At 38.2% G+C, this 23688-nt stretch overlaps 2 protein-coding genes across 7 annotated transcripts in view; both read right to left on the bottom strand.

Moving 5' to 3' along the window:
- uckl1b (uridine-cytidine kinase 1-like 1b) overlaps positions 1-16140 on the bottom strand; it is a 37258-nt gene extending 21118 nt beyond the window's left edge. For 2 of the 6 annotated variants that reach the window (XM_036592300.1, XM_036592301.1), the window contains exons 1-3: positions 16032-16124; positions 5631-5824; positions 4347-4453 (exon numbers count right to left, since the gene is read on the bottom strand). In XM_036592300.1, coding sequence (XP_036448193.1) covers positions 4347-4453; positions 5631-5824; positions 16032-16105 — 375 coding nt within the window. In that variant the 5' untranslated portion in view covers positions 16106-16124. Of the gene's footprint in view, positions 1-4346; positions 4454-5630; positions 5825-7292; positions 7525-10515; positions 11082-16031 lie in introns of those variants that run through there. The other 4 variants (XM_036592303.1, XM_036592304.1, XM_036592302.1 and 1 more) reach the window with 4 other exon arrangements.
- A 1187-nt stretch (positions 16141-17327) lies between these two features.
- znf512b (zinc finger protein 512B) overlaps positions 17328-23688 on the bottom strand; it is a 71591-nt gene continuing 65230 nt past the window's right edge. The window contains 1 exon segment of the mRNA XM_036591013.1: positions 17328-22385. Within this exon segment, the coding sequence (XP_036446906.1) occupies positions 21999-22385 (387 nt within the window). The 3' untranslated portion in view covers positions 17328-21998.

Raw genomic sequence — 23688 nt, 5'->3', positions numbered from 1 at the left:
TGTCTGGAACCTGCGCGCGCAACGAATAAACTTCACTTGTCCAAACAACAGATCGAGTCCCCTGGTTTGGAATCAAGAGGGTTTGGATTCTTCACCACTCAGCTTATTAGCAGTCCACAGTTCAAAAGCCACTACTCATTATGGTATGGGGGTGCATTAGTGCACATGGCATGACGTGCACATCTGTGAGGGCACCATTAATGCTGAACGATATATACATGTTTTGGCAACATGTGCTACCATCCAGATGACATCTTTTTCAGAGAAGGCCCTGCTTATTTCAGCAAGACAATGTCAAATCACATTCTGCATGTGTTACAACAGCACTGCTCTGTATTGAAAGAGTCCGGGTGCTAAACTGGCCTGCCTGCAGTCCAGACCTGTCACCCACTGATAACATTTGGTGCATTATGAAATGAAAAATACAACAAATGAGCCCCCGAACTGATGAGCAGCTGAAATCCTATATCAAACAAGAATGGGAAAACATTTCACTTTCAAAACTACAGCAGTTGGTCTCTTCAGTTCCCAAATGCTTACAGAGTGTTGTTAAAAGAAGAGGTGATGAAACACAGTGGTAAACATGCTCCTGTCCCAACTTTTTTGGAATGTGTTGTTGGCATCAAATTCAAAATGGGCATTTATTTTTCAAAAAACAATACAATTTCTCAGTTTTAACATTCGATATGTTGTCTTTGTGTAGTATTGTCCTTTAAAAATATGTTTTACATGATTTGCACATCACTGCATCCTATTTTTATTTACACTCTGCACAGCGTCCCAACTTTTTGGGAAATGGATTAGAAAAAAATATAACATAAAATATCAAACTTCACCACAAGCCACATTTTATGTTTTTTCCCCTTTAATATGTTAAATTCAGCAAATGAACAGTAATTATGCTTTGAAATGTGCAGAGGTGTGTTCTCTGTAGAGACTGTGTACTTATTTTCACATCAACAAAACATGTCATTTGACCAGGGTGCCCAAACTTTTGCACATGACTGTATGTCCACGAGTTTGCAGACACCTGCTCATCCAACATAAGAGTATTAATAGGAAGTGAGTCACCCATTTACTGCTATAAGAGCCTTAACTCTTCTGGAAAGCCTTTACACTAGATATTGAAACATTGCTGTGAGGATTTGACTGCATTCAGCCACAAAAGCATTAGTGAGGTCGAGTACTGATAGCTGATATTGTGCTATCACTCCAGAGTACACAGTTTAAGTGCTCCACAGCCCAATGATATACCCCGCTGGATGACGCTCAGCATTGAGCATGGTGATCTTAGGCTCATGCGCAGCTGCTCCAGTGCATCCCTTTCTACTGGCAATGTTTTTCTAAAGAGGCAACTGAACGCCTGTGTCAGCTCTGGGTGCACCTTAAAGTAGCTGAAGTAGCTTTATATGCATATTTAGTATATATATTAGGTGTTTAGTATATACATTAGGTTTTAGTATATACTTATTCTCCAGAGCTCCTTGCTGTCTTCTTCCGTGTGGTAGGCACATCTTTCAAGAAGCACCCAAATGGAGTGAAATCATATTATCTTATATGTACATCCTTCTGATGACCACTGAAATACAGCAAAAGCCTTCTACGGCCGCAACATAAATGCACAATTTATGTTATCGATTTACAAACTCTATTAAAAGGTTTGGTGGGAAAGAACTTCATTTATTAACACTCAATAACTGATTTATATGTCTGTCTCATTTTCTGACTTGTCTCAAGCTTGTTGATGTCTCCATTATTTCCTTGTGCCCTTTAAAACCTGACAAACATGCATTTAGTGGGTTGGGCTACATTACATGATTAACTGTGAATTGTGCCTCAGTGAATTGCATGTTAAGTTCAGGTGCACTGTGGGCACATGTAGTCACATCTTAGATGAATTTCTGCACTGCGCTTGAACTCCTATGCACATTGACAGCAATTGGTTGGAGGCTTATTAGAAGCTCACAGAGGCTCATCTTGCGGGGAAATGATTGGTTGGAGGCTCATAGAGGCTCATCTTGCTTGAAAGTGATTGGTTGGAGGCCCATTTGCATAGTGCAGACTTCTGTGATAGCAGTACTGTGATGGCTGATGTTGCATAAAGCTAAAAGAACAACAAACTGTGTTGCCCCACTACATCTAGATAATTATGCATGGTGAGATTAACTGCGACATCTCCACACTAACAAGCTCAAGATTACAGCATATGTAGAACAGTATTTAGCTGGCTGTTTCACATTAGATAATCCTGCCATCTGCAGCTAACATATTAAAAGTCTATAAACATTCCCACAGCCCTCTTTCTCTCGTGCTTCTTCTCTCATGGGATCTAATACCCTTGTCTCCTTACTCTTTCAACCCTGCCTGTTCATCTTTTCATTTTGTTAGCAAAGCGACTGCAGTTATTTTCATAATCAGCACTGTAATGAATATTATGAACCTTTGCACAGTAATAAATATTCTGAAAGCTCCACGGGAATCACATTAGACACGGGATAGGTCAGAGCACTGAAACATTTTCAACTGGATTTAATTAACATTAAAAGGTTTAGAATTTTATTCTGTTTGGATGTCCAGCTGCAAACTAAGAGATTCTGTAGTTGTCAAGCACACTTGTGACATCTGAGGTGTGTGTCTGGTGTGTTTGCATTTAGTGTAAATGCCACTTATAAGTGTTTACACTGGATTTCTTCAGTCTGTGGTAAATTCCTCCGTGACTACAGTGAGTGTAAAGCTAAAAGTACACAGGCTCACAGCTAATTTCTGGCTATTAAATAACTGTGTGTGACACTAATGGGTCAGGAACATGTCCATCTCTCTCCTTCATCCTGGAGATTGAAAGGGAGACAGCAGTTTTACAAAAGCCAGTTTTTTTTTACTGGGGAGATAAAAATTCTTTGCATCCCCTTTCAAATCAAGTCCTACTTATATACAGTATATCCAGTCACAATGGTAGTTCAGTATAAGTTATTCACTTTTCAGTGTCAGAAAAGAGTAGAAATCACATATATAGCAAAATATTACACAAAAGACCCAACTACTGAATATAAAAACAATCTGTCAGTATTTAAAGTGTCCACACTTTGCCTTTATTACAGTTTCCATCCTTTTCAGGAGACTTGCTTTCAGTTCTTTGGAGAAATCTGCAGGGATATTTTTCCACACTTTGCCACAGTTCAATATTGACTTTCTCCTATCTATTAAAGATGAAAACTACTGTTTGTCTGATTTTTTGGTGATCTACACAGTCAAACTTTCCTCATATCGTTTAATAATTTTTAAAACTCCAGTTTTGGTAACTGCTGTTATTCCAGGGATGCACAATGATACTGGAACCATATCGGTAAATAACAGATTATCTGCATTTACAGATCTTTATATTTGACTAGTAATTCAAACAATTTGGTGATATATTTAATGTATGTTGGAATAAAATACATTGGAAAAATACTCTGCTACACTGTCTGCATTTTCTAATTGTATTGCATTTTTAATCCTCTACAAATCCGTGTTATATTTGTAGAGGGTTAAGTGTTACTTTGTACTGCTAATCCAGGAAGACACCGACTGAATTTCAAGATTTAATGAATGGTAATATATGGGCACTGATATTGGCATGGGCAGATATGAACATGAAAAATATCAGATATCGACATCAGCCCACCACTCCCATATCAGTGCATCCCTATTTCTTTTTATTTCTTTATTTTTCTTTGACTTTCTCCTTATATCTTATACCTACTTGCATCAGAAACATCACCTGAGAAATAAATAACTTGTACTTGACCATTTTGACTGGAAGTAAAAGTGGACTTTTGCACAGTATTGTATTTCACTTCCAGTATAGGCTGCACGCTTGTGGATTATGCAGAACTGCCACTTTGAGCCAATCTCTCAACGAAGCATGTGATTACTTGGCATGTAAAACACTTCTGGGCATCATTCAGATAAGGTCACTGGTCACTGGCTTTAGTCCTGTTAATGACCAAACTGTGCTCTGACAGAACGTGTGAAACACATTCCCAAAGGGAAGTACGGTACATTACTTTCACATACAAAACACATGGAACCCTCAGGCATGCACACAGGCACAAGTACATGCAGTGAAATCAGTCATCAAAAAATCTAATCAAAATATGAATCTTGATAGCCAACAATAACAACACAGGTAACAAAAGGGATGAATAAATCCACATGACATCTATCCATTAACTACAAAGTCCAATGGATAATCCCAGATTCCATAGTAATTTATTCCTTAAATACTAGATTAGTCTCGGCTAATATCTGTGTCCAGAAATCTACCGAATATGTAACTTAGTGAGCCATGAAAATGATTATCTCACTTTGTAGAAGGAGTCCATCGAAAGAAGCACAACCCAGGGAACGTCCAAAGCTTCAATGATCTTCCGGGCCACTGTGGTTTTCCCCGAGGCACTCCCTCCACACAGACCTGTGGGTAAGATCCATATGAAACTGGAGTTTAGTCTTCACACTGCTCAACAATGAATGACAACTAAAACAAGGAAAAAGAGTACAAACTCCCAACACTAGCCATCATGAACTGCTTTATTAATAGCCTTTTCTTTTCACAGTCTGGATTTACTGTATGTTTCTGATATTCCACTAAACATTTGATAGGTTAGCCTAGTAAAAAACTAAATATGAAACCTGGATGCTTTCAGTTTTGTTTCTCTCCATAGATTTTGCCATTAAGCAGATTGCTAATGGTTCTGTCACCATCTGAACTTGCCCAGTACTTTATCACAACACATTGACTGGGGCAGCTAAAAAACAGCCAAATAAATGACTTGCTACAGCTTAATGCTAGACAAAATCTGTTAATTGTTTGTTTAGGGTCAGGTCCCAGTTCGGTTCATTTTTGGAAAGCTCTTTAATTACTACTGGCTTGATACAGCAAATTAGTTATTACATGCAGGAAGTAAATTACAGACAACGTTTTATTAACATTTTATTAAACATAAGCAAAACTTAACTCTTGACTTTATCTGGTATACATCTACACCCGGCATAGAAATGACATCAAAGGGTGTCAACACACGTTCTATAAAGATGCACTTCATACCAATTAGGTGCAAAAAAACAATCCCCATGTATTGTTGTATATCATTGCAACAGATGCAAACAAGCATAATATAATAAAAGTGACTAGACTTTCTTGTCTCCTTGTGAGCTAGTTTGAAGAACAAAATTCAGTTCCAAATTTCTTCTGGACACCCCAGTCATCACAAATCAACATAATGAAGGACTGGTGAAACAAACAAGGTACTGGATGATAACTGCAAATAATACTGGGCTTCCTTGAGGAGAGATTTGGAAATGGTTAAACAAACACACTGACAGACATAAAATGACTACTAATTGTATTAATACTATTTGTATTTGTTATAATAGTGTTTTTTTCTGAGAAAATAAACATATACTGTCTAGATAAATAGCTTCTACAAGTTTAATGCTGGAAATGCTGGAGCAGTTTCCTTAAATGATCAACATGGCTGGGTTAACTAGTTAACAGTTATGACAATAAGACAGTTAAACTAAGGTTAATATTAAGCATGGTCTAAAATTACTCTCCAGGTCCTTTGATTCAGCGACAGTAATCTACTTACCAATGACAAAAGCTTCTTTGGATTGGGTTCCATGTTCATTGTACCAGGGTGGACGCCCAGCCGTGTAGATGGTTCTCTTACTAGTCCGCAGCAGGGGTGGTTCCGATTTGCATTGGCTGGTTGTTCGTTTCCGTGGTGACAGGCCCGTGTTGACAGTGGGAAGGAGTCTGTCAAGAGAGCCTTCCTCTGCCCCACTGTGAAGCAAAATGGACAGAAAGAAAAATGACACATTCACTTCCTGTTGGGTTTTCTTTATGAACTCAGACTTCCTGTGCAATAAATTAATGTGTCATCGTGGCTTTTGACACATCTGGCAGTCGAGTCTGATACACAGCAGCATGTATGCAGAGAAACTGACAAGTGTGATGCATGAACACTAGCAATACAGTACTTACACAGATATTACTGCCCACTCGATGACAGTAAAACTTGTATACAGTGTACAGTCATGTATGCCCTGTAGGGTCAACAACCAATACACTGACCTTGTTGGATATACATTATCGGTGTGTTACTGATAGTAGTGAGTGAACAATTGACTATTAACATTGAGTAGGCATGTTGTTGTTTTCTGGGGATGGTTTTACTCCAGATAGTGAGCATTTTTGCTGAGCAAAATGTCAGTACAAACCACAGTAATGCAAGAAATGCATTCTTTCAATGCACAAAGACTTTCAGGGCTAAATGACTGGATGAAGGATGGAACTATCTAGAAATCTCTTTCAGCTGAAAATGAATGATGGTATTAAAAATACAAGATCACACTGCATCAGACATGAACAGAGTTATACTTGATCTATTGGTTAAGCTCAACAGCAACAACATTAGCCTGTCACAATTATTACACGATCGCCTAATCACAATTATTTGAATAAATCGCACTTATTTTCATTGCTGTTAGCTTTCACAATTGTATGTTTATGTCGACATTGTGTGTTATCATCCTCTGGATTTAAGTAAATAGATGTGAACAAAGGAAAGCAGCAAACGTACTTATGTTTAGCCTTCAGCAGGACAGGTAGAAGCTAAAGCGCAGCACACTGTATTTGCCTCTCGCACATGATGGACAACCAAAACTAAATCTCATTAACATTAGAGGGGAAGTAAGATTTGTTTATGTACATGTGAGTGTGTCATGCCTTATAGCACAACCATACCTTCAGAAAGCTCCACTGTCTGCACAGTATCACACAAACAAGTTCCCCCAACTGCAAATCCACACAATTTTCTGTATAGCCATGTTTTAATGCAGAGTTCCTGTCCAATTTGTAAAAATGTATCCTTCTTGTAAAGTTTTAAACATTTCTTTTGTGAGACTGACTTAATCTAGTAATTTCTCATCAGCTGACCGAACACAAAGCTAAAATGGCTGAGTAATTGAGATTTACTTATTTATTTTGAATGAGGAGTGCTGTCAAAGAAAAAGTGTTTCAGTAAAATATAAAAAGTGCCAGAGTTTGTGTTGGAAGATCCAAACATTACAAAGGAAGTTTCATAAAACATTTTAGACAATTTAAAGCCCTCACAGGTTTCAGTAGTGTACTCAAACATAGTGAAAGCAGTATGTTTGGAGTAACCTTATGCCACCAATGACAGCAACAGTCCAAGACTGACCTATGGTCTCTGGTTATACAGTTAATCCAAGTAATCAGAAACACTTACTAAAGTAGGCGAGCGAGCCAAACATCCCCGGCAGACGACGACAAAAAGTTAGCCATCAAAACAACAAACAACTATTTCTCAGTCTTTGTTCTGAGTATACGACTGGCTTCGCACCACTGTTTTTGCTCTTTTTGCTTGCAGCTACAGGTTTCTGAGGAATTCCTGAACAACTCAACTTACTGCAAGTGCCCTGAGCTACAACTAGTATGGATCAAAGCAAACAGACTTGTGGAGGTGCCCTATATTATTTTATCAGTGGTGAACTCACCTGAACACACCTCAGGGGTGTGTGTTTGTGTGAGTCTCACTGCATTATCAGTCCAACCAAAGTATAATGAGAAAGTGATAACAGATTAGATTGCTTACAACAGACCCTGCCCTTCCTTGAGGGTTCAGTGGGGGCTGTCGCAACAGTGTTTCTCAAGCAAGACATACACATGTGTCAGCAATGTCTAATTTGCACTGTGAAACCAAGGCGGCACTCAGTGCTGCACAGCTACCTGAGGTCAAACCTGAGTTAAGCACTGTTTTTACTTTATTCTGGAGATGGGAGGGATACCAATATAAAAGAACATACCGGTGTGACGTTGTCCATTGATACGCATTTAATCATATCATGAATACCATACAAATCTCAGAAATAAATAGCCCCAACCCTCAAAGACAACACAAATCTTAAACAATTTAAATACAAATGTACGGCTGGGCAATATGACAATATACATTGTGGTGGTTTGACCTCTAACTTTAATGAAATTTGCTGCAAGTAACCTTCCAAAACCCCTTTAGGCAGAAGTTAAACTAAGTAGTAATATTACGGTGATTCTGTACTGAATTAACATTAAAATACACAATAATACATTTGCAACACCAAGTTACTACACCATACTACTGATATGCACACACTCGGTAGAATTGCTTAATGGGTCGGACAAATTATTAGAACACTGGTTCAAATCCAAGCGTTACGTTACCATTTAGTATTTTTGGGTGTCTACTCAGAGCAACTATAAAACAATATACGTTCCAAGGTCTGAAGAGGTTTTTATAAATAAATATACATGTACAGTACATTGTTCATGTTTTCTCATATATGGCAGCATGTTAGGTCATTTAAGACAGTTAATATTATTTTAGATGAACTATGTCAAAGGTAACTGTGTTTAGTTTCTTAAGGTAAACAAATTAAAAGATGGCTGTCCCAGGCCCTAGCCGATGGATCCTCCCTGCCTTCACTGCTTCTCTGTAGTCCTTTATGGTTCCTGTCATTTTTTCCTCACTCTAGTTGTTATTCTTACATTTTTTTCTTGCATTTCTCTTGGATTTTATGTTTTTGAGTTTATTTCTTGCTCATCTTTGCTTTATCTCTTGCTACAAATTCACAAATTGTGCCTCATAAACTGATGTTATTGCTCAGCACTGTGATACTTTTATTACATTTAGTGTACCAAAAGTAAAATAACAAAAACAAAAGTAAGGCAACTTCTCTATTTTCACAAAGCTAAGCACCAGGTCTGTCTCTTGCAGCAAATTAATGCAACCCATATAGTCCACATATTCGGATTATACATTCATCTTTCTTAATTTGGTCATATCAGATTTTTCACTGTAAAAGCATGTCTTTGACACTGTCCCATGTAACAGAATTTGGGACAACTTAAAAATGATTGAATTACAAATAATAAAACATTGTAGTCAGTATTTTTATTTTGTTGCACATGTTGCCACTAAATTTTAAATCTAAATCTTTTTATCATATAATGGTCATATGAATTGTAATATGACTACTATGACTTTAGGTTCATTTCAGTTTTGGCTTGGCCCACGTTTTTATTTCTCTGTACAAAGCTAGTTCACTATAGAGCTACATAGCACATACCATGGCAATTAATGCCTAAGACGTTTTTTCTGGAAGAAAATGGAAATTCACCTCCCCCCATATTATTATCTATTACAGAAATCACATCTCTTAATAGTATAATTGTTTAACAATCCTAATTGGAGCCGGTCAGCTGTTGAGTTAGGGCCTTTTTCCCCTGTATGATCACAATGAAATTTGTGTACTGAAAGTGTCAACTGCACATTTTGCACTTTGAACACTTCAGATGACTGGCTACATGCAAATGCCCACATTTGACTCACTATTGCACAGTTGCTAATACCTTGCGTAGCAAGGCGTGCCCTGGGACTCCATACACAACCATCACAACCATTCCTAATTAGCCATGCACACAAAACCTACACTGGTTTGATACAAAAAGCCACCACTTTCATAAATAAAAAAACATATACACAACAGCTTGTTGTAACAACTAGATTAAGTAAATAAGAGAATTGATAAACAAGTAATTATTATCCCTGTATTGTGACTCAAAAATGTAGTCCAGACTGAACACCCCTTATAACATCAATGAAAACAGCTGTGGCTCAACTGCTTCAGGCTGAAAGGATGAATATAAGGAAATGAAAAGGCTTTTGGTGATGTTATTAAAACAGTGAATTCAAAAAGATTGCTTTAACAGCAACATATATGGATCATATGCGCTGGGGAGTAAACAGTTGGTTTTGAAACTTAAAACTAACAATGGTAACATATTATTTTCAAAAAATTAGGTTTTCCATTATGTGGGCCCTTTAAACGCTACACGCCTTTTAAACTGTTCATAAAGCTTAACACACAATTGATATAATAATAGGAATAATGATCAATATCATCGTTATTATTTACTTCTATTGTTATTGCTGCTGCTGTTGTTGTAGCTGCTTCTACTGTTATTAATTGTTTTTATTTCGGTATATCTTGATTTCTAAATAGTGTAATATGTCTAAGACTGTCTGAGTTTGTTTCACTGTAACTTCACTGTAAGTTATCACTGAGCTCAAAGTGCAAAAAAAACATTGCTGACAAAGTTAGCCACTCCTGATAAGAACAATAAACAGTAAACAAGACCATCTGCTAGAGATGCAACATGCTGCCCTTCTCAACTATCAAACTATCAACTCTAACCATAAACCACAGCCTACCATAGCTTCTATATATGAAGTACTAACACAAAACTAAGACAGAATGTGTTGAAATACAACATGCTGAAGAAGCTGTCAGTTGCAGCCTAAAAAATGACCAACAAAACATTTCTGAGCTCTGAAGAGAAAGGCACTGAGATCAGAGAGAAAGAGAAAGAGAGAGAGAGAGAAAGATAATGAATAAACAGTGGAGACTCACCTGCCATCAGCCCTTAGTGCCCAGCAGCCTGAGATTCTGGCCCCTGAATAGGCTGGAAGAGTGTTCATAGTGAACGCAGCACTCACAGGAGAAAGAGCTGCTCAGTGAGGACTGAGCTTATATATCAGCTCACTGCCCCGTGCGTGCGACACACACACACACACACAAAACACTCACATACAAACATATGGGTGCAGCATTAACAGCATGTGTGTCCTCTGTAAAGATGGTGTGTTGAGTACAGAAGTAGAGAAAACGAAACATACAGAGAAAGAGAGAGAGAGAGAGAGAGAGAACAAGAAGGACAAGCAGAGTGGGAAGAAACGAAACTATGCTTTCCACAAACTGTTTTTTTCCTTCTCATTAGCAACAGCAGACTTTGGCTACTGTGGAAGGTACAACAGAGTCTCTCTCTCTCTTCCTCTCTCTCTATCTCTCCCAGTCTTATTCTCTCATTTTTCTTTCTGTGTCTCCCTCTTTCCCTCCCTCCTGTGCGTCCTGCCAACAAACGTAAGAGGATAACATCTCTCCACATATTCTGTTGGCTGGTGGTATTAATAGCTGCAGGTTGGAGTGTGTGAGCGTGTCAGAAACACACACACACACGCACACACCCCCTGCACCGACCTCTAATAGAGTGGCATCTGGCTGTGGCATCTACTGTCGCAATGTAGAGAGAGAGAGAGAGAGAGAGAGAGAGAGAGAGAGAGAGAGAGAGAGAGAGAGAGAGATTTTGAATGATTTTCCTTTCGCTAGGAAAACAAAGTGGCTGTGTCATGCAGAGCAGAGAGAGAGAAAGAGAAAAGAGAGTGAAGAGAAAGAGACAGTGTATGAGAGAGGGAAAGAGAGAGAAGAGAAAGGGAGAAAACAATGAAGAGATAAAGGAGAGAGAGACTGAGAGAAAGAGAGAGAGAGAGATTTTGAATGATTTTCCTTTGGCTAGGAAAACAAACAAATCAAGTGGCTGTGTCATGCAGAGCAAAGGGAGAGGGAGAGAGAGAGAGAGAGAGAGAGAGAGAGGATACTACTGGGACCTCACTCAGAAGTCAACGTGTCTGTACGTGTCTGTGTCTATGGGGACTGACTCTACCTCCACCACCCCACCAACCAAATCTCTCCCCCAGGACAGCTTCACCACAGCCCCCTCTCTTGGGACACACACCCACATACAAACAGCATGATGAAACCTTGCAGCGCCTGCACCACTGAGGAACAGGAGCATCCTTCAGTTCCCACAAGGCCTGGGCAATAGGCCGATGTAAACAGAAATCGTCAATGATGTACAAGTAACCCAATGGTGATGTGTAAAAGGCGATAATCGCTGTTTTGGGAAAAGAACTGAGAGAGAACTAGAGAGGACTAATTTACCATTAAACAGCTTGTAAATATGTTGGGGTTCCCGTTTAAGAAGTGTGTGGCTGTTCCTTTTTTTAACTGTTTGAGAGAGAGAGAGAAAGAGAGAGAGAGAGAGAGAGAAAGATTTGTCCAGAAGCTTTCTCTGCTGTGGGCTGTAATGCTAGCTGCTGCAAGGCTTCCCCTTCTACTTATTTTACATTATGCTAAGTGTAGCTTGAGTGAATGGAATTGACAATAAATGCTAATGTGCTTAGTAACTTCAGTTGGCTTCAAAGTGACTCACTGCAGTTAGGCTAAAGTGACTGAATATTACCTTTGAGAAAAATATAACCTTGAGAAAAAGTTCTACTGATCCCAATTTGGTGTTCTCAAAAAATTTAATAAATAATATTGAATAATATGTAGAAATAATGTTTTATTCACTTTTACAATTAAAACACTGAGTTATAATGAGGCTTTTAAAAAGCTACGTTTAAGTAAACTCCCCACTGGCTTTGTGGCTTGTGATTTACTAAGTAAAATTTGCAGTATTTTCTGTACAGATTAAGTGTCCTGGTGGTTAGTTGAATCAGAGCCGGTTTATGATGAGCCTGGCCAATTCCTATTTCCCCCGTTATATCAAAAACAGGACTGTAAACAGCAGAGGGCACCCGCGAGTCCTCAATGAATGGGGATAAATGGAGCTAAACGGTTATGAACGAAAAGTTAAAATAGTTTCTAATCACTTGCCCAGAACTTTCCTTTACTTTTAAAAAGTAGAAGGACGTATTTCACTGAAAAAGCAAAGAAAACTCACCTGTATGTTTCCTTCTTTCTACAGCGTGTTTTGGGCAGCAGGACGCTAGCATTACTGCTACTGAGTGCTGATTGTTTGGCGAGTGAAGCAGCTCATTGGCTGTTCGCGCTCACAGACATCAGGGACGTACATGAGGCACCATTTTAAACTCCTATAACTTGAGTTTAAAAGCTTTTAAAAATATAAGAGCAGTGTTAAAATGTTTTATACTATTCAGTGTGCAGGAAATGAATGTATCCTTTCACAATAAACATGTTTAAGCCTTTATAAACCATGAATTTGCTCAAATGCTCCATCTTAACCCATTCATTTTGGACATGCTTGGGAGCGTGAAACCTGGAAGACAATACAGAGTGGTACTTCTCCTCTCTACAAGTTCTCTGGTTGAATTATGAAAATGATGACGGAAAACACCTTGTTTTTTAATGTGAAAAGCACGTGGCCATGGCTTTGAAAATTGCTTGCAGGCCAAAGTTTATCCAGCAGGGAGCGCTGTTAGCACGCAAGTTGCCATAAACCTGCACCAGAAGAAGCTCACGAATGCACGTGTTTGCAGTAACATTCAGTACAACGACAGATTAAGTATTTTTCAAAAGACGCTAAGTTACTCAATATTTTATAAGATTTTCATTAAAACAGTTAGTGTAGGTCAAAGCTACAGTATTTGCTTGGGTGGGCCAAGGGGTAGAAGCGATAATATTGATTATCACAATTTTTAAATGATAAAATATCATGAAAATTATTTTTAGATCTCGTCCAGGCCTAGTTCCCACCCATCCAACAGAGACTCCACAGACACACTGTTATAACTATGTAAATACTCATTCATTACAGTTTGCATAAAAGATGCTTGAAAAACACACATGCAAAAGTAACTCCAATATAGACTGCACATTAAAAGACCTGTTGTGTGTCTCACTTTATCATCAAGCTTAGGCAAACACAAATTTAAATCTACTATGATTAAACACTTTATTAAGCTGGCGGATATTTGGTCTAAGCATGTGATTACGGTACCGCGGCCAAACCAAAGGAAAACTTTTTGATGATTCAGAGCTCTCACGTGAGAAATGTATGGAGGATGTTAAAATGTGGTCAGGCTAAACAGGTTGATCAGGTAACTAAGGTTGCTGCTCATGGAAACCGGTTTATGTAAATTTAAGACAGTTAATGGAAGACGTGCTGTAACAATGCTGTTGTGAAATGAAAGTGAAATGATGTTTAGTTGCAGAGGCTTCTGTGTCATTTTCTGTGTTTGCTGCTTTATTTCCTGATGCTAATAAAGAATAACTTGTATTTAATGATCATTATGACTGGAAATTAAATAAATGAAGAGTTGTCGCTGACTTTTGCACAGTACTGTATACACACACTGAGCTTGGACAGTAATGTGAATTTATGTCTGCAGAATTACTGCAACAAAGAATCGTGATCCAAAATCAGTTACGAAGCACCAGCTGTGAGCATTACAGAGCCTTGGCTTACGTCTTTCCTGACAGTAATATAACCACCATATAATTACAATCTGAGCTAGATTACAATATTATTGAATGATTTACCATGTTCTGTAATAATCTGGTTTCCAAACAAATGAACATGGAGAACAACTGGAAGTTAACAGTGCTACAAAAACAGATTATACTACCATCAGTTTGCAAATCCATCTTAGGATACATCATCCAATTCATTATACTAACTGGGCATGGTCGGCAGTGGAGGAGAGGCTCTGTCAAATCAACCTACTAACAAAATCAACAAACTGGCATTATTTTTCTGGACAAGCTCGTACATTTTACTCTCTAATAGAGAGTAGCTCTCATTTATGAGAATTTTTGTTTTGTAATTTGCATGTATCCCAGCATTCTTTCCCAGACTGAAAATCGACATTATAATGTAGAAAGTAGTACACAAGGTGATGTTCTGTTTAACAAGCCGAAGATTAAAATGATTGAACAAGGACAATGAATAAATAAAATAAAGCTGAAGCAATAAACGGAAGAAAAATATTTTCATAATATGAGCACAAATTACAGCAGTATTCAATATCAATTATCGGCCCAAGGTTAACACACACACACCCACACAAATGTGCTATTTAAATGAGAAACATGCTAGAAAGAGTTATGGTTGATATTTTCCAATCTATTCCAATCTGTTAAGGGTTTCAGGGTTCAGCTGGACAATTTACACAGGATTAAACTACACAACGAGTGGGTGGCACACTGTGTCTAAAGGCATAATCTGTCCTGTACACTTTTTAAATCAACTTCGTAATGCAGTATTTTCTAAACACGAGCACAACACTTGACAGCTGGTTGGTTTTTATAACCGGAAAGTGCCGAACAGCGTTTAAAATATTGCAATAAGGCCTGTAATAACAGGCCAATGACTTTAATTACACGACAACAGCAGCGCTCCGCTTAAATGTAGTTAGGTTATTACACCCTCTTGTGGTGGTGTGGGACATTTAATGTTCACTAAAGGAAGCATGCTTCACCCTGTAAACACGAGGTGTGGTTTCTGCCATGAATCTATAAACAAAGGTCTTGCGTAATTTATATAGTATGAGCCAAATACTTCTTCTTTATTCATTATCTAAGCGTCTACGTATGTGTAAAGAAATTAGAAACTAAAGTTTCTTTCCTTCTTTTTTTTTAAACTTGTGGATCCCTTCACTTCAACATAGCACAGTCTTGTTAACGGTGGGCGAATGTACAGACGTCATGAGAGTGATACTTAAAATACGTTATCTGTTACAATTCAAAGCCCCTCACAGACGGTGACAGCAGATAAGCTAAACAGTTCAAGAGATACTGTCAACACAAAGGATGAAGCTACTAGTCTAAATAAATATAATAATATGCAATAATAAGCAGTTTTGAAGATATAGAAATTTTAACATTTTCATCAGAATTTGAGTCTAAGCGAACCACTTTAAGAAGTTTAAATAAATTCACTCGCCGACGGTGACCCAGCGGAAAGCATGTTAACTAACTAGCCAGCATAAAGAAACCCTGAACGAGATGAGCTATTTTAACTCACTCAGCACTCAACAGCGCATTTAGAGTCTGTCCTGAAAACTAAGTAGCTATTTCCCCAAAACAGTGAAACTTCTCTGAGGAACATGCCGGGAAGACGTAACACGTGTCCGAGTTCAGAGGATTTACCTGTTCAGTTCAGTGTCACTTATTTCACTAAACATCCTCAGAGAACAACGACTGATGCGAACGTGCCGCGGCACCACGCGACAGTTCAGAGCTGCGTGCGTGGGCAAAGCTTCAGTAACTAAAACGGGCCAAACACACTTAATATCGATATGTGGTCTAACACGTTAGTTTTCGGTTCTATGAATAATGAAATGTACCTTGCGGACCTCGTTGAGGATTTATCTCCACTCTCCATCGCTGACACCCTTCCTTCACCACACACGGCAGACATAGTGGGTTTTCGATTTGACAGTCAGCTGTTTCTACGTCATCCTCTTCGCGGGCTTTGTGGGATATGTAGTTTTCTTGCGTTACAGGCGTGCAGGGTAACGAGCCTGGTGTACTTCAAGTCCCAGGTTTCTTTTTCATCAACTTGGTGATCTTAGCCCAACAACGCTCAAACTCATATATGGTGAAATGAAAAGTGGGTGTACAGTAAAATATAACCTAAACTGTCGCTCTGCCGACTTCACGGAATACATTTTACATACAAAAATAAGTCTTAAATTAACATTTGAGGGATGTTAATGCACTGTTACTACAATTCTGAGAAATCATGACAAAAACGTTTTGGATTTAAAAGTGTTGTTAATGTAGTTATTGAGGTGGTGAGCCATTTCGTATGGCCATCAAAATATGTTTTCTTTGACTCTTAAGAATTTGTTTTTTCTTAAAACCTATTCTCATGATACTGGGACATTATACTGTTTTGTGGCTTTAAAGAGGAATTCCACAGATTTTTAGTATAGTTCATTCAATAAGATGTAAACAAAGTCACTGGCATGTTTAATGCCTCTCACTTCACAGAAAGCAATTACATGAAATGTTGCTGAATATGTAGTTTCACATGTTTTTATTTTATTGCCGTAGGCAGAGCGGTGGGCAGCCCTATCTACAGCACCCGGGGAGCAGTTGGAGGTTAGGTGTCTTGCTTAAGTATACTTCAGTCATGCCCTGTCAGCTCAGGGTATCGAACTGGCCAACTTCCAGTCATAAGGCTGGTTCCCTAACCTCCAGCCCACGACTGCCCCAAATGTAGGTTCACTGGTCATTTTGCATAGTAAATAAAATGGCCGTATTTGTGTTGTAGACATCACAACCTCTGGTTTCTTTCACTACCAATGTAAAGAAATCCAAGTCTGCAAGTTTCTCTAAATTTCACATCAAACCACTCAGAATGACTCTGCTTACATCATAACTGCATTATGCAGAAATTCTGAAAAACTGGTGGAAATCCCCCTATAAGGGTGTCCAGAACGTATGCCTATAGCATTCTTCATACTTCATACGTCAAGTCCCAGGTTTCTTTTCATCAACTTTGGGTCGTCTTTAGCCTATTAAACACTCATTTATGGTAAGAGTAGGTGCGCAAAGTTTCCACATTTACTTTATCTTAAAAAGAATCACCCAGTACACATCAGTGCATGTACTTTACATAATAAAATCAGGCAGTCTTTAGTCAACAACATTTTATTAATCATTTAGAGGGGTACTAATGCACAGTTAATACAATTTTGTAAAAGAATGATAATAACGGTTTAGATTTAGAACTGCTGATAACCTAGGTAAAAACTTCAATGAAGAAATAAGACATCTCGTCTGTTACTCCCATCTTTAGATACTTGTTAATAGACTTTGTAATCTTTTTAATAAAACATCTCTTTTTTTCTCCTCAACTGGACTACCCTTAAGTACCTTAATCTTCATTTCCAATCTCACATTATTACACCCACTTGTAAACTTCTCGACAATCTTTATAATCAAAGGGCTTTGTGTGTAGGTCGAATGTTTAGTTCTGAAGTCTTTATTCCATATGAAACGAGAAGTAATGAAAAGAAAACCTACTTTAAAAACTGGCTAGGGGCACCTACAGACCCCCTTCAGGTACAAAAGTCACACTGCACAGCCAAGAATCACCAAAATCTCTATTACCACTCCAACACTTCAAATTCAAGCCTATTTCATGGGATAGCAAGTGCACTAAATACAGAAAACACACACTCTCATGCGCGCACACACACGCACACACACTTAGACGCACACACCCCTTTTTGCTTTAACAAAAGACAAAATTTTCAACATGTATTTTAAACCGTATAGAAAAGCGTGACTATAATTCAACTGGTTTGAAGCAATGGTGGGTGTGAGGAAAGAAGCAAACAAGCAAGAGAAAATGGATACAATTTTGCGCTGAGCTTTGGAAATTATATTCTAAACAGTGCCTTCAACTGCAAAGCTGATACATATAGGGGTTATGTTGTATTGCTGTCAATTCAAATGAAAATCTGTTGCAATATAAGCCCAAAACCGCTGCATATGTGTACACCACATAATCTAGGAAGACAGATTGTTGAACTCAAGACATAACGATATCCCTACAAAAAACCAACACACGGCAGCCTTTATATCATTCAGTATGAAAGAGCAAAGAAACAGTATTTTGTGACATTGCAAAAGATACATTCGACAAGACACGATTTCAAAATGTAAGGTGTGCTGCTCCATCTAGATTATGTTGGCTGTGGAGAAAAAAAAAGACAGCACGTGTCTAATGGCTGCCAATTTGTAGCCAAAGATGTATGCAGTAATGTTACAAAACAGAACTCTCTGACCAGGTGGCATTACATGCATATATGACGTATGTCGCATGGTCCTTTCTTCACAAGGTTCTTGCTATGACATTTAGCTGGAGCCAAACAAGTGTTTAAGTTGTTCTATTAATGCTGTACAGAACCACAGTGTGGTACAGATGCTACGGAACAATCCGTCTGGCTCTGAAATAAAACTTGGTATTTCATGTCCACAAAGTAGGGCTAGATGGCAAAGCAGACTGACCGGTTTACGTCACACTCGATAGTCCTTAAGGTAGAACGGCTACTAGCACCTTTTTGCCTGACCTTGACGTTTCAACCCTAGGTTACTCAAAGCGTTATGAGATTGCTATTATGATCGTATTTACAAGAAAAGTATAAAATAAACTCGGTGTGCCACTTTGAGTGAGCTTATTACATTTTGCTCAATAGATATAAATATACATTTCATAATTTAGCATTTTTCTCTATTGGCGACCTATGGTCAGATAATAATTCTTATGGCAATTTGTTCATGGTTTCAAGTACCTCAGTTAGAATAATCAGGGTCTTGGAATAAATAGTCATCTGTTGAAACAAAAGAAAGAGAAACATTTGATATTCCTTTCAATTTTCAACACCGTGTACAAACTGAGGAAGACACACTGCTTCCATTAGTCACCTTCACAGGGACACTTATGGCTTAATATTTCATTTCGTTTCACTTTTGACATGTTTCATACACTGGGACATGGAGGACTAGCAGTCCTTGCACCTAGGACTATTTCTCCCACATGGTGGAAGTTGGCTGAAAATGCCTATTTGTGCAGATGTGAGACTGGCTTTTGAAATGCTTAAAGGGCCTATAATCTATAAATGGTTTATATTTTATTTTTCCTACTGAATTTTGCACTGATGTGGGAACTGCAGGCCGATGCTGATATCTGATATTTTTCATGTATGTATCTGTAATGCTGATACACAAAAAAATCATAAAATACATATTAAAAATGCAGTAAAATTAATAAAAAACTGATATTTTAGCAAAATAGCCCAGCACCACTTAAACATTCTGCTCTTCTGTCAAATGACATTGTTGGAAATATCAGTCACATCTAAACATTTATCCAATGCCGATTCATTTCTTTTTAAGCAATTATCTGCTGATGTCTATATTATTCTGATATCATTGTGTGTATGTCTTCAGTTACCAAGAGTTGTGACCATTTTCCAACCTTTCATTATCCCTTAGAATTGGACAAGCTATTTCTGTTTCTGTGCTTTTAAGAGTAATATATGTAAATGACCTGTTTTTTAACTGGCCATCCTGTATTGTGCCTTAAAAAAAAACATTGGGCTAATATATGCAGTAGGACAATCAATGTGAAAGGGTGGGCTAAACTGCTGTCGGCTAAATTGGTGACCATTTGAAAATATGTTTGTGGTTGTGACACCACAACCTCGGTGAATTACAAACAGGCTGTTTTTGCAGTTTTGCTTCCACATATAAACTGTATACAAACGGGTGAGTGGATGGTAAGTTTTGAAACTTTAACAATGATTACACCGTACGTTAAACTCTTTTATTTCACAAATTCAGTTCTATATGATATGGGCCCTTTAAGATTCCAATTCAGTCCCAGATGAGCTTCAAAGACACTGTCTAACCTGGTTGGGGGAATGAGGGGTGGAAGCCTAACAGTGCCTGCAAAGTGCAAGATAAGAGGGAGGGAGGGGAAGAGGGGTTAAAGTGCAAGACGAGCGTTTTTTCTTTTTTTTTTTTCCCTCAACAGACCTTAATCAGAGTATCAGGTATAGTTATGTACAGGATCACTGACAGATATCCAAACAACAGTTCATGAAACAGAGCTGTAATTCATCCTTTTCCAAATCTTTCTCATTTTAAGCCTCTATTGTAACTTATCATTGAATTCCTGTAGTAATCATCCTGATTGTGCTGTTCAGTGCTTCACCTTTCATCTCTATCAGCCAGGTAAAACACTCTCAGTATTGCATACCATCACTGAGGTCTTCATGTACAGTCTATATGCATTGCTTTAACTGCTGCATGCCTCAAAATGACTTAAAGAAATGCCAGAGACTCTATCAACAGCCCAAGACAAACCAACTCACGGTCATATAGAATGCGCTTTTCAAGCGTACATTTCGAGAAGGATAAAATATTTATTTAGCTTTATATATATATATATATATATATATATATATATGCAGCTGATTTATATGAGTTCTCTTGTCTAAGAAAGAACCTGAATTCAGGAATTTGGGTGTTTAGATGTTCATTTAGAGCTACAGATAAAAAATTTGAGCGTTCAGAGTAAGTGTATGTAATCTTCGATCTGTTTTTAGCTTAAGTACACACAAATGACATCATAGACGTCAAAGTGGATTTTCCTATATCAAAGAAGCTTTATCTTTTCCTGCAGTTTGGGTTCTAACCAATGCAGGGTAAACCTCAAAGCTGTGCTCTCTTTTTGAACTTCTATTACTGTTTATGTCTGAATTATATATTTCAGTCGAACTCCAATGCCTCCTCTAACTCCACGGTCACTGTCATTTTTTAGATGTTAGCTGTTAAAAAAATGAGAGCACAAAGTATTAAAACCTATTTTCGAAGCAGCTGAGGGTGTTAACAATGACCTAAGACCAACTGTTGTATACTACAACTACTTGAAACAGGGAGGGAGTTTTACACAGGGATGCAAGCTTCAACCTCTTATGATTCCGAGCAAGAGACTAGACACGAACCACAAAAGCGACACTATTGCACTGAAAGCAGACTGTTCCAACGGCTATCTAACTCTGCCCCACCATTCAGCTGCCTTTAATAATCCCCAATACACCAGAGGAGAAAGCAAATGAAACGATGACCATCAAAGAAAATGGAATATTTCTGACTGACTTTGCTGGAAAACAATGGACAAAAATTGAATTCCTCTGTATATACAGTATTCATATATAGATATAGATATTGTATATATACACAACAAAGTATATCCGTGATAAAACACCAGTCGTAAATTAGCGCACCATGCTAACTGAATAACTTGGATATCCTTTTTTCTCAAATAATAATAAAAAACCTTTCAAAACACAACATGAAACTACTGGACATATCGAAATGTTTCCATCTGAAATGAGTTCTTTGCTCTAAAAACATTTCTGTTTACATACAGAATATATATATAAAGTGGGATCTCGGCATTGATTAGAATTAACCCCATTTGTCTGAACAGCTTAATAACTGAAATGAACTCTAAAAATGGAATGAAAAAGGACTATTATATATTGGCATATACCAGTAGACACATATACTGTATATGTATATATCGGATTAAAAAACAGATCAGTGTGAAACTAATACAAGAGCTAAATGTTGTCGTTTTCTCTTGCTCTCCTCCTCCTTCTGTTATTCTCTATCACCTCTACCTTCTGTGTAATCCTTCACCTGTGTGGCGGAGATTCAGCCTAGCTTCATTAATTTACTGGCGTATGACTAACAGCATCCTGTCTGGTGTTGAAGTTGTGAAAGCCATGTTACTCGGATAGTTGCACTTTCTTAGGTTTGCCCCTCTTCTTCACGGGGGGCTGCAAGTCCCTGGTTTGGGCTAGACTTCCACTGTCCACAAGCGTGGCTGTTGGGGCTGGGGTGCTGTTGGAGGTGGCAGGTGCCGGGGGCTGAGTAGCAGTTGGGGTTGTGTTTGGATTTGGGCATTGAAGATGGGTGGGAGCTGGAGCAGGGGCATTTCCGGAAGGGCTCGAAGTCTTTGCTGGGATGGAGGTGGTCTCGGGGGGGCGCTCTTTGGGTTTTCGACCCCTCTTCTTCCCGGGCACTCCGTTTTTCATGTCTTTCTGCAGCCCATTGCTCTGTGGCTCTTTGATCTTGCTGTTAGGCACCACATGGCCAGATGCTCGAAACCAATTCTATGAGTCAAAGTCAAAGAGGAAGTGAGAGCAGTCAACCTATATTCACACTAGACCAACAACGAGGTAATGTCAAGAGTGTGTGCGTTTATTCACTGTCAAAAATGAGAAAAGGCTAATCTACGTTTACTATGTTTAACATTTAAAATACTAATCCTTTCATAGTTCCATTTATTTATGCATGTCAGCATAGTCGAACCTCACAATATTAAAAACCCACTTTATGACACACACACATTATCTAAGCCACTTATCCTTCTGGGTCATGGGGGGAGCTGGAGCCTATCCCAGCGCTCACTGGGGGGGGAGGCAGGAAACATCCTGGACAGGTCGCCAGTCCATCACCGGGCAGACAGACAGATATACAGACATACACATCCACACACACGCTCACACCTAGTTTAGTGTGTCTAATTGGCCTGACTGCATGTCTTTGGACTGTGGGAGGAAACCCACGCAGACATGGGGAGAAGATGCAAACTACACACAGAAAGAATCAAAACCCAGGCCCTTCTTGCTGTGAAGCTTATTCACATTTGGTTTCCCAATGTTTTAAAACATCAGTCTTCCTATTTTCATCTATATAAATAACTAATGATGCCAATTTCTGACAAAATGTTGATCATGAGGGGCGCCTCTTCTTCCCAAAAAAAAAATCTTGTATGTTTTTTGTTGCTTTATGTTTGTAATTCATGATGTCATAATCCTACATAAAGCATGATTACATGTCTTAGAAGGTCCAACCAATATTGCCCTGGACCACGTTTTACTCAGGCTGTGCTATAAAAAAAGCTGGGTCAACTTGAAATTTTAAGTCAACCTTCTGCAAATCTTTATTTTTAATTTTCTCAACTTAATGTTCTAGTACAGTATCATGTACTGTAAGTCAGGTCTACAAAATATGGTTTACTTACAGTACAAGATACATCCAAATTACTCAAATTAAAAAAATCTTAAACTGAAAAGCAGTACTGAAAAATGTGAGTTTTTGAAAGAACTTTGTGTGTGCGTACACATATATATATATATATATATATATATATATATATATATATATATATGCAAACGAATGAGCTCAAAATGGCAAAGCATTAACCTTTTAAAGATTTCAACAACAAGTTATTAACAAATTGATAAGTAACTTAGTATGGGTCAGTAAACTTGCAGACAGCCATTTACAGAAAGAGTCAATATTGTTCAGCACAGATGGCTTCAAACAGTTGAAACACACTGCCAAGCTAGTTTGTGTTCAATGTGAGACCAGATATTATGTATAGGGTTTAATAAAAAAAATTTTTAGCAC

This window comes from Colossoma macropomum, unplaced genomic scaffold (assembly GCF_904425465.1).
Source record: "Colossoma macropomum unplaced genomic scaffold, Colossoma_macropomum, whole genome shotgun sequence".
In the NCBI taxonomy this organism is placed as follows: domain Eukaryota; kingdom Metazoa; phylum Chordata; class Actinopteri; order Characiformes; family Serrasalmidae; genus Colossoma; species Colossoma macropomum.
The sequence above is the reverse complement of the archived record's forward strand: the minus strand, read 5'-3'. Positions and strand labels throughout refer to the sequence as shown.